General features: G+C 35.9%; 1 protein-coding gene across 2 annotated transcripts in view; it reads right to left on the bottom strand.

The window, feature by feature from the left end:
* The window catches only part of SIPA1L2 (signal induced proliferation associated 1 like 2), a gene marked incomplete at both ends in the record, with an annotated part of 84,926 nt that overhangs the window by 18,158 nt on the left and 52,395 nt on the right, over positions 1-14,373 (bottom strand). For both annotated transcript variants that reach the window (XM_084283689.1, XM_084283690.1), the window contains 4 exons: positions 1,096-1,315; positions 4,092-4,245; positions 6,848-7,072; positions 12,355-12,743. In XM_084283689.1, coding sequence (XP_084139815.1) covers positions 1,096-1,315; positions 4,092-4,245; positions 6,848-7,072; positions 12,355-12,743 — 988 coding nt within the window. The remainder of the gene's footprint in view (positions 1-1,095; positions 1,316-4,091; positions 4,246-6,847; positions 7,073-12,354; positions 12,744-14,373) is intronic.

The raw sequence follows: 14,373 nt of genomic DNA, 5'->3' as shown, positions 1-14,373 counted from the left end.
CTATTACTTAAGTCATCTGTCTGTATTCTCTCTGGATATGGGTCTGTAAGCTTCAATGTTTTCAAGAAATCCACACATGGTTTCTTAACTATGGACTTCAAAGTCCACAGTTGTTCTACTATTTTTGTAAACTGCAGTCAGCTGATACAACACTAAAGTTGCTAATTAAAAGTGTTTCTTTTTTCCTATATTCTAGATTATGGGTCAAAGTAAAATAACTGAGAAGAGATTTAGTATTAAAAAAAAAAAAAAACAAACACAATTTGCTCCTATTAAGTATACGAATATGGATATGTAGCCTATATATATGTATCTGCGTGCACAAATTTTGACTCTGATACATAAGCATGCAAGAATTTCATAATGTCCTTTTCAGTAATTTATTTATTTTTAAATGAAAATCATGAAAATTACCAAGCTCTCCCTAAAAGTACTACAATCTTTATAATCCATCACTGAATATTGGAGCATATGATAAAGATCTTGCTTCTGAAGAACATCATTTAATGAAGATACATCTTCATTAAATAATTTTAACTTAGCACCCCAAGCTAGTCTTTTTTTTTTTTTTTGATTATTGAAAAGGCAGTGTCATTTGCAAATGTTTTCCTAAAATTAAAAAAGAAGTATCAGCAGATCCAGTTTTGAAATTGGAGATGACAACTATCACACATTTCCTTTTAAGATGTTACCAAAAGGATCACCTAAGCTCTCCTTTTTAACTATAATGAAATATTCATTAATATATTCAGTAATTTGAATGCGCACACACACACAAGGAAACAAAACAGGCCAGATTGGCTTAATTAGGTCACCACTAGAAAATACAATTATAACCAGAAATCTTCAGACAATTGTTGTCTGTCACTGGTCTCATGAAAATTTCTTGGCATGTGAATCCTGTCTTCAAACATAAATCTGAATTGATCACCAAGACAAGCATAAGTATGTACTGCTGACCAAATATACTTTTATTAGAAAACTGATGTGGTATTTCATAATTTTCCCTCAAAAGTAAAATCTAACTTAATATTTGGTGACTTGTTTGACTTCATTACAAATATTCCAAACTCGACAATAACAGCAATCACTTACTTCTCAGATTTCCCATTCCAGGAGTCAGGCTCATTCTGGGAGGCAACGTACTGTGGTATGGTGGAGTAGTGCTGAATAAGATATCATTTGGCAGGGCCTGGTCTAGCATTGAACTTCGAGAGCTAGCATATGAAGATCCTCTTCGATTGCTACATATACTCTCATCAGATAGGGTACGATAAAGTGTCCTCCGTGGAGAAAGGTTTCCGTAACATGAAAACTAAACATCAAAATATGAAGATGTAAGAACTTGTATTACTGGTTAAAATAATTTACACCACCATATCCCATTATCTGCTCTTTGGAGTGTTTTTCTGGGCAGACATTCTGGAATTCTTGAGCTAATACGGAAGGATCAGAGATTTCTTCCATCACATCAGTTCAACTGAGGCCTCAAAAGAGTTACTGAATTGGGTTTTCATACTTCCTCTTGATATTTTGGAACATATCACCATGAATTAATCAGATATTATGCAGCTTTATTAATTCTGAAATGTTAAATGAAACCTCCATAGCCTCATGACAGCAAATTTTTCCAGAAATACATATATAAGGTTACCAACTCTGGTAACGTTTATTCAAGACTATGCATACAACTGTTTGATATTAATTTGAAATGACGATGCTTTAATATTAAGCATTCTGAACTGATATATGGTGCAATATAATTTATTGGGATATAAAAGTAACTTGAGACACTGCATCTCTCCAAATATCATAAAATAGCTTCAGAAAATATGATAATAGAGTTTAGTGAAAATTTTTATATGTAAACCGCAACCTGAACATCTACAGTACAACAAGATGCTATTGTAGTGTAAAACTGGGCCATTCCACTTCATAAGTCATTCTTCAGTACAGTAAATCTAGTTATTTTTCACATCTACAAACTTCAGTTATTGCCTTAATTATTTTAACTGGACTGTCTTGCATATAACAATTTAATATCCTGTCCTATTTTCTCTCTAATTAATTATGAGTAGCTCACTCTCTATGCAGAAGGTATGCTGAAGAGTAGTAGCTTTCTAAAACAGTGAATCACATTTTTAATCATTTAACAGAGTTAAAAATATCTACGTTATTTTTGACAAAACTTACTTTGTGAATATTTCTAAAAAGAAGAGACAGAAATGTTTGATCATGCCACAAGAAACTTTGCCTTTGCAAAATAGTTAAATATACTTCATACACTTAGTTCAGAAAAACATCTGTCTTGAAGACAATATAGAAAATACTCAGTTGTTACAATGGTCAACAATGTCCCAAAGAAAACTGAGGCAGATATTCAGATTCTAATATAGGAAAGCATCAAAATACTTCCAGGGAAAAAAAACAAAAACAAAAACAAAAACAAACAAACAAAAAAAAAACACATTAGCTCTAGAGATTTGACTGAAACATATGTTGGAACGAGCATCAGACCAAGGCTGTATTTTAACACTTGGAAAATTACTCCATTAATAGGCAAAAGCATCAGTCCTAAATGACTGGATAGAGGACATACACAACATCCTTAAGTGAATTGATATACAAATGCCAAAACCCTTTGAGTCTAATTAGGGACCATGTTGGGCAAAGGGTTGAAAAGCTCCACACTCTGAATCCAATTCTCTTTCCTGCACTTGAGATTCCCAGCAAGCATTCTGCCATGATTCTTGGCTGTTACTCAAGTCTCACAACTTCATATTGCATCTTTAATCTAAAAAAAATTGGTCATAGCTATCCAAACATATCAAACATTAATTGTTGAAGCTTTACAAAGTTTCCTTTCAGGACATGACAAAAAATTGAACACTACCCATTCTATAGGTTTCATTATTCTCTGACCTATGAAGAAGGATCTATGAAAAATGTGATTTGATTCTGTAGAATACTCAAAATTCCTTTCTGGTTTGCTGGCAAAGTCAACTAGCCAAGCTATAGTAAAGTAACTGCCCTCTACAGAGGGCATAATCAAAGACTGGATACTGCTGATTCCTATGGCTGGGGATCCCCTGCAAATCAGGGCCTGTGGTGTTTCTTCCTTGGATATCCTGGGAAGAGAAGGGTTCAGCAGTAATTTATCTTAGGATTGCCACACCTCCTCACTCCCTGGTGTTTCATACTTAGAAACACTGGTCGTTCTTGAAATCATCACAGAAAGCCAATTATTGTATCAAGCGTAACTCATGAAGGCCTCTAGGATGTTATTCATAAGAATTCAAAGACATACAACACACATACATAAAATACTGTAGTTTAAAGGTGCATATGATCTGAATTTTAAACTCAACTCTGCACTTTGACTATATTCCCATGTGTTACTTTTGTTCAGACATGATGATTATGCTATTTAGCACATTGTATAAACACAGAGGGTTAAGACAACATTGAATTAATATTTAAGTGTGACAATTATTGCAAGTAACTCAATTGCTTACTGCTTTCTTACACATTAAGCATCATACTTTGAAAAGTAGTAAATATTAAATTCTCTATTCACTTTTTGTGAAGTTTTTAACATCACTGTTTGTTTTTATACTATATAGACCTATGCTCTCCACTAGCACTGACAATTATGTCTTTTGAGCAGTTCCCACTGGTGTCTATGTGGAATTGTAATTCAGAATTGTTAGTAGTGAGTAGCACAGAACAGAGGAAAGTGGGCTACTTTTATTCTTATCCCTAAATATCATTTGAGGTGCATGAATGTAACCATTCAACCTTGAAAATGCTACTCTTAGCCTTTGAAATTATAATTGACTTACTCAACCTTTACAGCTAAGCAGAGTCGTACTTAGACAAATACTGTATTTCATACATAATCAAAGTAGGTATAATTTTCATGTTGTGGAAAATGATGTTTTGGGACTTATGGTCAGTATTTGTAGCATCCCCATGGAATATACTTAGTTTCCACAAAGTGATATTGCCTTCTCTATAGCAATTTTGGGAATACCAGAAAATAATTTTCTAACATAATTATGCCTGGGATACATGAAAACAAAGTAGCTAACCTTTCTCCTCCCTTCCTCTGCAGAGAGGCTTTCTGGCAGCATCAATTTCAGAAAATCTTCTTTGGATAACACTTGTTGGCTTTCAACAATGGCATTCCTCACAGAAGTTTGAAGTGGACTTGATGCAGACACAGCATCAATATCATCATACACTCTGTTGAAACAATTGGTGATTTTAGCAAAATAAGCAATAGCACTCACGGATTTGAAAGACTACATTTATTTTCAGTCACAAAGTAAAACTTGTTAAAATTACCTCATGACAGAGCATGCTTTTATTTAGAACATGTTCTAGTCATTTCATACAAAACTGTTTGTGGGTTCAAGATGAAATTCTTAAACTACTGAAAGACCAATATTAAGGAATTTTTCAGAACAAAAAAAAATAAATGCTTGTTTCTCCCAGCTTTCCTCTCCCCCTTTTTGCACACCACATTTCTCTATTGCTAAGTCTGTATTTATAGCAGCATTTCCAATAGTTCCTCACAAATCAAAATGCATAAATATATTTTTTACTTCCTTAGCAAGTAAGAAAATCAATATTTTTTAGTGTGACATTGTATCCAGCTTTACAATCTGACAAAATTACTATGGTCATCAATGGCAATGTTTGAAGAAGATTTGTAATCTATTGTGCCATGTGCCAAGTCTGTTTTATTATCAGCAATTTCATAAAGCTGTTTAGACAAATAAAACAGCTGTCTTCTTTAATTATCAGTATATAAAAACGTATTTACAGTCAACAAAGGACTGTCAAACTGAATTATCATCTTTCACATTCCCTCCAGTGAGAAAGGAGAAAATTTTAACAGGTTTACTCTGGAAATGCAATCTAAGGAACCAGAGATTCCCAATCACACAGAACATGCATTTGAAGCCATTACTTACTGTCAAGTGCAGCATAATCAGTGACTCTGTCCTCAGCAGAGAGGAAACAAGCTTTGCTACGGTAAAGTGTAATTCTCGGTGAATTATATCCTATAGTGGCACAACATTCAGCAATTGACCTGATTTTCATCATCATTGCTAATTAGAGATGTTATTTTATTTCAACATAATTATCCTCAGAGGGATATTTCCTCTCTGTGATGTATAGAAAAGCTTTCCTAGAAAGAGGTGAAGCGATGCTCTAAACCATAGAAAAATCTGAAAGTATTTTCTGGTATATGAAGTGCTGCCATATTCAATTAATATTTCTTAAACTGAACTAGCTCTTGAAGATGCTTTTCAAAATTACTGTGGTTTCAGTCTAAATGCCATGCTTCATTATGCAATTTTGTTCTAAGGGTTCTATTCGAAATAAAGAGAAATTGTTTCAGGGGTTCATCAACTTCAAAATGCAAAAACTTAGGGGAGTCAGTGAAGCTACCATTTTCCAAATGTGAATACTACTATGACTAAACAATTTTAAAGATGAAGACATGAAAAAAATCACCAATACAATACCATGAAGAAATACAAATAACCAGGACAGACTTTTTTTTTTTTTTTAAACTTTTGAGAATAAGGAATTTAAGAGCTTGACTTCAAGTTTATATTACCTAGTACAAATATTCCAGTTGATACTTTTAAATATGAATTTTACTGTAACTACGCACATAAATGGAATACAAGGTATTAGATGCAAATACCATATTCCCACATTAAACAGAGTAATCTTATATTAAACATTTGAAAATCAGGGACTACATGCCATCGTGTCAATTTGTCAAGATATATAGGCCTGACTGATTTATTGAGATGTAGCACTAAATAGCTCATGCACAAAAAGAAAGCAAGGACGTTATCAAATAAGACGACTTTGAATATAAAAGGAATTTAAAAGTTTGTTTCAAACAGCAGATTCAAACACTATTACTGCTGAAGTACTGGGAAAGTTTCATCTCTATCTTTATTTGAGGTACTGCATCTTTTTCTTTGAGTGAAACATTTTTATTCTGTCTATGACTAACACATTCCTAATGGGTTATTCCTCTGTTAAGCTGTACATATAGCTGCTTATTAGAACTGATCTGAGTACCTTTAAATGTCACTTCCTATAAAAAAATAACGTAGTGTGAGCCTGCAGATTTTGCAGAATCTCTTGAAGAGAATCAGATATATCCACACTTAAACTTTGTTTTGTGGGGTCCTAACCACCAGTTGCTCTCTATTCATTAAAATCAGTCAGGAAAAGATACACGTGAACCACTAAAATACCTCCAACAGTAACTTTTTTTTTTTTTTTTAATTGCCTACATAGATTACTGCTAAGTTTATGGGCATGTCTGCCATTTCTAATGTATTAGCTGATGTAGTAGGCAACAAGATAGGAAGGTTTAATGCAGAAACATCAGAAAATAAGCTTTTTTTGAATTAGCTGCAACGTTCCTGAAGATTCCTAGAACAAGTCTTTAGACACAATAAAATTGTGGCTTTACAACTGTTTCCCAGAGATTTGAAACGGAAATTCAAAATGGCATAGCCTTATGGTTTCCCCTCCACACACTTTCAGAAATTTCTTTTAGCATGCTTTGTTAGAGAAATGGAAATAAGGTGCAGCTAGATAGAAAAGATGAGAAACCAGAAAAAGGTGCATCCTGCAGTTATTGTCCCTTTTTCCTTTTTTTGGATGGACATCTGATACATGAAAGTATAGAAATAAACCAAACATTTACAAGTCAAATGGCATCTGTATTTTTTCATCTTTCAATCCAATTTTAAAATATGTTTTCTTTTCCCTCCTGCCCCAAACAAAGTTGAAACAGAATTCTTACTCGTGGCATTCAGCAATTTCAGATTCTTCAGGTGTAGGACTTCCTTCTGATTTTTTCCATCCAATGACGTATTTACTCACTGCTCCTTGTCTGTGGTATGGTTTTGAAACTGACCCAGAAATTTGTTGACTACTACTCTGTGACACTATATAGACTTTGGAGGTATCTAGGGAGCCACTCTTTTTAGAGCAGTGTGCTGATGGGCTTCCTGAATGATGTGACCCACTGAAAAAGGAAAGAAAACACACAAAAGCAAAAATGAAACCTGCTATGCAAAACAAGTCAGAAACTCTTCACCTTATATTCAGCTATCATTTTTAATGTTAACTTTTTCTCAAGGGAAAATAAAGGCAGCATCACCAGTAATTTTCCACATATCAGCAGCATATACATTAAAATTCTTTGATAATAGAATAATGATGAGTTTTTGAAGCAAGTAACATGTAATTCAACATGCTGAAATGTCAACACAAACTGATGTGAATTTAAATTAAAGAACTAAATTCAATATATATAGGATTTGTAGATGCAATTTTCAGTAAATACATATGCACACATTATTAATGCTATAATTCAATTTACATCAAGAACTACATAAGGAATTAATCCAAACATCTCTCTAATTATAAAACTTCTATAGCTTTTGACTTCAAATTATTTTTTCCTGTTCACGCCAGTTTAAATCCAGTCTTTCCTTCAGTACTGTTGAGAATTCCATATTAACAGAAGTAAATTTTAGTTCAACAACAATAGTTCTCTGGATGATTATAATAGTCTCTTTTATTACGAATAATAGCACTAGTAGGCACTAACGTAGCCTTTTACTGAAGACTCTCAAAATGATTTAAAATGAATTAAAACAAACCCTTCCCTGAAGAATAAAGTTCTTTTCATCATGTAGTTGAAGTAACCAAAGCATTCATAAACCAAATAGCTTGCCTAAAACTAGAGGTTGGAACCTGAAGCAGCTACAAATACCAAACATAGTTCTACCTTTTAATCTAATCCTAAAACCATCAGATTAATCCACAAAAGGTCAGAAGGTGTCGCTCAAAGTGTAAGAGGCATGTCTACTTTACTGTCCATACAGAGTCAAATACAGGCAATGCACATGAGAAGATGTCACTAGATCAAATTAAACTGTTTGACATGAAATAAAGTTCAATCATTAAGGCAGTGATTATTATTATTATTATTTTTAAGAAAATTTATGTACATTTAATCTTAAAAACAACTATTTTTCTCTCCTTTCTTCCCCCTTTCTACCACAAAAGTAGAAACAAGATTGTGAAGTTTTGGGGGGAAGACAGTATCACAAATGATGTTAAAAACAATAAGGTTGCTCCAGCTTATCCTTGCAAATACATGAAGAAGGGATATAAACACATAGTGAAGAAAACTATTCAGTTATGAAAAACTGAAATCTAAAGGTGAAGAAAGCATTGAAGCACAATGTAAAAAAAAAATTAAAAAAAATCAGATTGACAGCAAGAACAGTATCCAAAGGATTTTAGACTTCTATTTCCAACTAAACCCAAGAAAAATGGAGCATCCAACTTCATTCTGTAGATTTTAAATAACAGGACATTTTTAGGAAGTAAAGAAATAAAATGCCTACAGGAATTTGCTTTTAGATCATGAGTTCGATGCAATGGTTGAAACAAGCAATGTATAGTCCTGGCATCCAAATGGTAATGACAGTCTATGTAAGAAACAAAGCAAAACTAAAGGCAGTGGAGCTGTTTCAGCTACAGTAACCCGAAGGTATTTTATAATTTGTATGCATACTGACAATAAAATAGGAGAGAGAAAACCATTAACAACATGGCTGTGAGACATAATGTTGTGCATAGCTCCAGCCAGTCCTGTAGTCTGAAATACTGTTTCACAGAGCAGGCTTAATTCTCAGACTTCAGTATTAGGTTTTTCAGGGACTTCTTTATCTGATTACATCAGATAATCAGGCTAGTATTTCCAACTGACATCTTTCCTGCATATTGTGCTTCATTTACTCAATAACAGAATCACAGAATTTCTAGGTTGGAAGAGACCTCAAGATCATCAAGTCCAACCTCTGACCTAACGCTAGCAGTCCCCACTAAACCATATCCCTAAGCTCTACATCTAAACGTCTTTTGAAGACTTCCAGGGATGGTGACTCCACCACTTCCCTGGGCAGCCTGTTCCAATGCCTCACAACCCTTTCAGTAAAGAAGTTCTTCCTAACATCTAACCTAAAACTCCCCTGGCGCAACTTAAGCCCATTCCCCCTCGTCCTGTCACCAGGCACGTGGGAGAACAGGCCAACCCCCACCTCGCTACAGCCTCCCTTGAGGTACCTATAGAGAGCGATAAGGTCGCCCCTGAGCCTCCTCTTCTCCAGGCTGAACAAGCCCAGCTCCCTCAGCCGCTCCTCGTAGGACTTGTTCTCCAGGCCCCTCACCAGCTTCATCGCCCTTCTCTGCACCCGCTCAAGCACCTCAATGTCCTTCTTGTAGCGAGGGGCCCAAAACTGAACACAGTACTCGAGGTGCGGCCTCACCAGAGCTGAGTACAGGGGGACGATCACCTCCCTAGCCCTGCTGGTCACACTGTTCCTGATACAAGCCAGGATGCCGTTGGCCTTCTTGGCCACCTGAGCACACTGCTGGCTCATATTCAGCCGACTATCCACCATCACTCCCAGGTCCTTCTCTGCCTGGCAGCTCTCCAACCATTCCTCTCCCAGCCTGTAGCTCTGCTTGGGGTTATTGCGCCCCAGGTGCAGGACCCGGCACTTGGCCTTGTTGAACTTCATGCAGTTGACCTCAGCCCATCGGTCCAGCCTATCCAGATCCTCCTGCAGAGCTTTCCTACCCTCAAGCAGATTGACACACGCACCTAACTTGGTGTCATCTGCAAACTTACTGAGGGTGCACTCGATGCCCTCGTCCAGATCATCGATGAAGATATTAAAGAGGACCGGCCCCAGCACCGAGCCCTGGGGGACGCCACTAGTGACTGGCCTCCAACTGGACTTGACTCCATTCACCACGACTCTTTGGGCCCGGCTATCCAGCCAGTTTCTAACCCAACGAAGCGTGCGCCAGTCCAAGCCAAGAGCAGCCAGTTTCTTGAGGAGAATGCTGTGGGAGACGGTGTCAAAAGCCTTGCTGAAGTCAAGGTAGACCACATCCACAGCCTTTCCCTTGTCCACCCAGCGCGTCACTTTGTCATAGAAGGAGATCAGGTTTGTCATGCAGGATCTGCCTTTCATAAACCCATGCTGACTGGGCCTGATCGCCTGCTTGCCCTGCAAGTGCTGCCTGATGACTCTCAGGAGGATCTGCTCCATGAGCTTCCCTGGTACTGAGGTCAAACTGACAGGCCTGTAGTTTCCCGGGTCTGCCCTCCGGCCCTTCTTGCTTCAATAAGCAGAATAGAGTTTTAATAGGGAAAATGTTGTATTTATAGAGCAATTACTTTCTAGTCTGTGGTCTTGTATCTAAGTTTTACACTGTTTAGCTGTTGTAGAATACATTTATTAACATTTATAAAGCAGTTGTGAATAAATTCCTCATTCAGGTTAGAGCTTCATCATTACAGATTATGAACCAGTATGAGCTTAATTTCTAAACAGTTGGAAAATATACATGGGATTTAGCAGTAGATATCACAACACGTTAACTCAACCTTCTTCTGTCTATTTGAACACTGTGTTGCAGCATCACAGCCATTAAATGAGTTTGTTTTGTTTTGTTTTTCAATAATGCAAGCCTGCGGGTGCTGGTATAGGTATTACCAGCCTTTAAATCCAACTGTAACATTATTTACCACTCTAGTATAATATGAAGGAAATGTAAGCAAAGTTTAAATAAAACAGTTGGGTCACATAATGCAAGTCTGACATTTTTCTGTAGCTAAAGCATTTGGCACACAGATTAGAAGTTGATCATTTGAAAACATTGCTATTGCCAAAGTGGAATTGGTCACTGCTAATGTAAGTTATCTTCTCAACAATAATTACTACTTTGTAAATGTCTGGATAAACTCACTTAAAATCTACATGCTTTTTTTCCCTCCCCAAATCTATAATGTTTATTCCATATAAATGAACATGAGAATGTTTAATAGCTGTGTGGCACTTTAAATACGATAGCTGTCACACAAGTGCTGAAAATGCATATTCTAGCCATTAGAAATCTATTGCAGCCCATTATGATGAAGTCCCAGAAACACAGAGCTTATTTCTTTCTAATCTATAAAACTAAATCTCAATGCCTATAAAGCAGAGTAAATCTGGAGCTTCTACTTTATCACAGATGTAGCGAAAGAACATGAACGCATGTACCTACTTTTCACAACAGCCCATACTGCATGCAAATCAATACTATCTTCCATAACTTGTGAAAAAAAATCTAACTCATTTTAAGTATACAGAACTAATTCAATCAAGGTAGCATATAAAGACATGACAATATTCTTTTGTTATTTTCCTATACTAATTGACATTGAAAACAGAAAATTCTGAGGGAAAGAACAAGCAATTTCTTTCTAATCCTTTACAGAGTAAAAACCTTCACACAGAGACCAAAGCTCCAGCTTCAAAGTCCCCATAAAGTGGGAATTGGAAGATAAAGACAACCAGCTGTAAAAGTGTACTTTCACTGTTTGCTTTATAATAGATGTACTATACACACATTCCATTGGTAACAAAAAGAAGAGCATGCACAACCAGAAATCCAGATCAAGAAACAAAATTGTAAAGTATACACCACAATAATGTAAATCAGGGTGGATGGTATGCTATGAAGCTTCACTAGATGTAAAAATTGTCTGTTGTAATTTCTTTGATTTCCTTCATCATTAACTCCAACATAATTTGTTGTATGGTATGTATTGTAGTATTGTACTCCTTCACAAGTATGTGAAGGAAGTTCTAGGGGAAAAAAAAAGATACTAGTATCTTTTGGTGGTGTCAAAATAATACAACCGGGGTGTTTGGACCTACTACACTCATAACTACAAAATAGAGAAGGAAAGACTATCTTTAAATGTACAGTAATAATGCAAAGTATTATGAAAGCATCTTATGCTGATGGATTGTAATTTACAGTTTCCTTCTTATCAATGAAAGTAAAGTTGCGAGTTTTCTAACATTTAAGATCTCAGATGATTACAGGTAGAACACATTGGTATTGAATATATTTCACAAATACTATAAAAAAAAGAAGAATTTGTTTCACTTTTACTCAGGGATGTTTTCCAACTCTGAAAACCTAAGGATTTTCTGCAAAGTTGCATATAAATTCTTCATCAAATCTGGGAACAGGACCAGCCATGCTTTTTAAGAGGACTCATCAAAAACTGCCTGAAAAATGTTAAGCTTCCTCATGTAGGTATTGAATACAGTTAGGCACACTTTCAAAGAAAGTTAAAGAGAGCAACTGTAAAAAAAAAAAAATAAAAATAAAAATTCTGAACATCAATCTACAGTCCCAAATCCCTAATTTGTAAGAAACACATACCTGGAATGAGAGGAGATTTCACTTAGGTCTCCCATGCTGCCTTCAGCTGTATGACTGGTAGAAATAGCAGAGGCATAGCTATGAACAGCATACATTTTAGTCGGCTCCTCATCTAGCCCAGCAGTTTCAGAAGACTCGGTCCACTGCTCAGTACGACAATGTACTCCAGACCTGCTGCCAGCAAGGTGCAAAGGGGCGAGGAGAGGAGCTGGCATACAGGGAGCTGTATCAATTCCACTGTCAGTAGACGCCCCTTTTATATAAGTTAATCCAAGCAGCTCAGGATCCATCAGATCTCCAGAACCGAAGTGTTTTTCATCACTGTTGCTGGATGTATTACTGGATAGGGTATTGCTGCTTGAGTGGCTTGAACAGCTTTTATCTCCAATCTTATTAGCAAGAAAAAAAAACAAACAGAAAAAGAACCGCCCTCAAGTTAAATTGTAAAATCTTAATTTTCATATAAACTACTGAATTTGTGCCATTCAAAGATTACTTTATTATTTTTACTGTATGCTATAATATAATTGCAAAGCATGACAAAAGCTAATTATACCACTAGTTTCTATGAAATGAATTGCACAACAGGCTAGACACACTGGAGATTGATGTCACTGCAAATAAAAGTGAACATCAGGCTCTAATTCCATCTTATATGGCAAATCATAAGATCACACTTGACTTTTCTGATTATAGGACTTGCTTAACATCCATAAAATTGAGTTTCTGAACAGCTGAAATAAGCATTTGTTAAAGCTACAAGCATTTGTAATTATTTGTTTAAACAAGTTCTACTGCAAATCTGAAGGACACTGAAGACTGAATTAACCTTGGCTTTTTCTCAGTGTGGGTGAAATACGTTGTTTATTGGATCAAATCCAATTGGATGTGTGGCTGAACTGAAAGCCAAGTGCAATGTATGTGTACCAGATGAGAGTAAGTTAAGTCACAGGGCTCCCAACTAAGCATGCAATTGAAGTGGAAGAATTATATCAGGCATTTGTGTCAAAGAAGTTTTTGTGTTTTGTTCTGTTTCCTGAAAAGAGATTTTATAGAGAGTTGGATTAACTTATCTTTGTGACAGAGTAGCCAGAATAAGGGCAGATGGGTTTCTATTAGGCAGAACTAAGTGGGAAGGTAACAAACTTTTTTATGAGATCCCCTTCCTAGCAGATGTCTATAAACATAGCTGTTGCTCATACATAAAAGCAGTTAGAAAAGGCAGCTCTTCCAGAAATAACAGCTCTATTCCATATGGGAATTAGTAAATCTCAAAATTTGAGAAATTATTAAAAAAAAAAGTAGGGGTTACATTTGCATTCATCCTAGCCTTTACAAATGGCTGCCTCCTTAATAATAAAGAAACAATTGATAAAAATACAAATGAGCTGTTTTTCCAAGGAGAGAGTTGGGAGAAAGGTGTCTGGAGAAAAGACGTGTCACTTTGTACTATAAATGGAACCAAAGTGGAAAGAAATGGGAAAAAAAAAGGTCAAAGACAAAATCAGCTTCAGAAGACATAACGTGTGTATGAACCCTTCCAAAGATTTCCCATATGCTGCTGAGCATACATGTCCAGTTACCACCAACTCTGCAAGCAGCTGAGAATGTGGGAAAAATCTACTGATATAAATATCTTGAACTGTTCAAAGTTCACTATGGCCATAGCTCAGGGTCATTTTATGCATTTTCTTGTGCCAAAATAAATGTTTTTTATGAAAGCTCAGTGTGACCCTAATTGTTACATGTTGTTAAATGTTATGTCATGAAGCAAGATTAAAATAAGAATAAAAAGTAAAATCAGGAGGAGATAATCATCCAAGGCAAATAAAAAAGAGCCTGAGGAAATCAAGGATATCAGAAGTTCACTGGCTATTCAAAAGATGGCAGAGTGTCAAATGGCAAACTGAGCTGAACAAAAAGGGGATGCACAGGTGAATATTACAAGGTCCCTTTACAAGGCAATAACTTTTTTTTTTTTTCAGTTTTACACCATATATAAAATAGTCTCATCTTGTA

The sequence above is a fragment of the Netta rufina genome (assembly GCF_964035555.1).
Source record: "Netta rufina genome assembly, chromosome: 3".
NCBI lineage: Eukaryota > Metazoa > Chordata > Aves > Anseriformes > Anatidae > Netta > Netta rufina.
The sequence above is the reverse complement of the archived record's forward strand: the minus strand, read 5'-3'. Positions and strand labels throughout refer to the sequence as shown.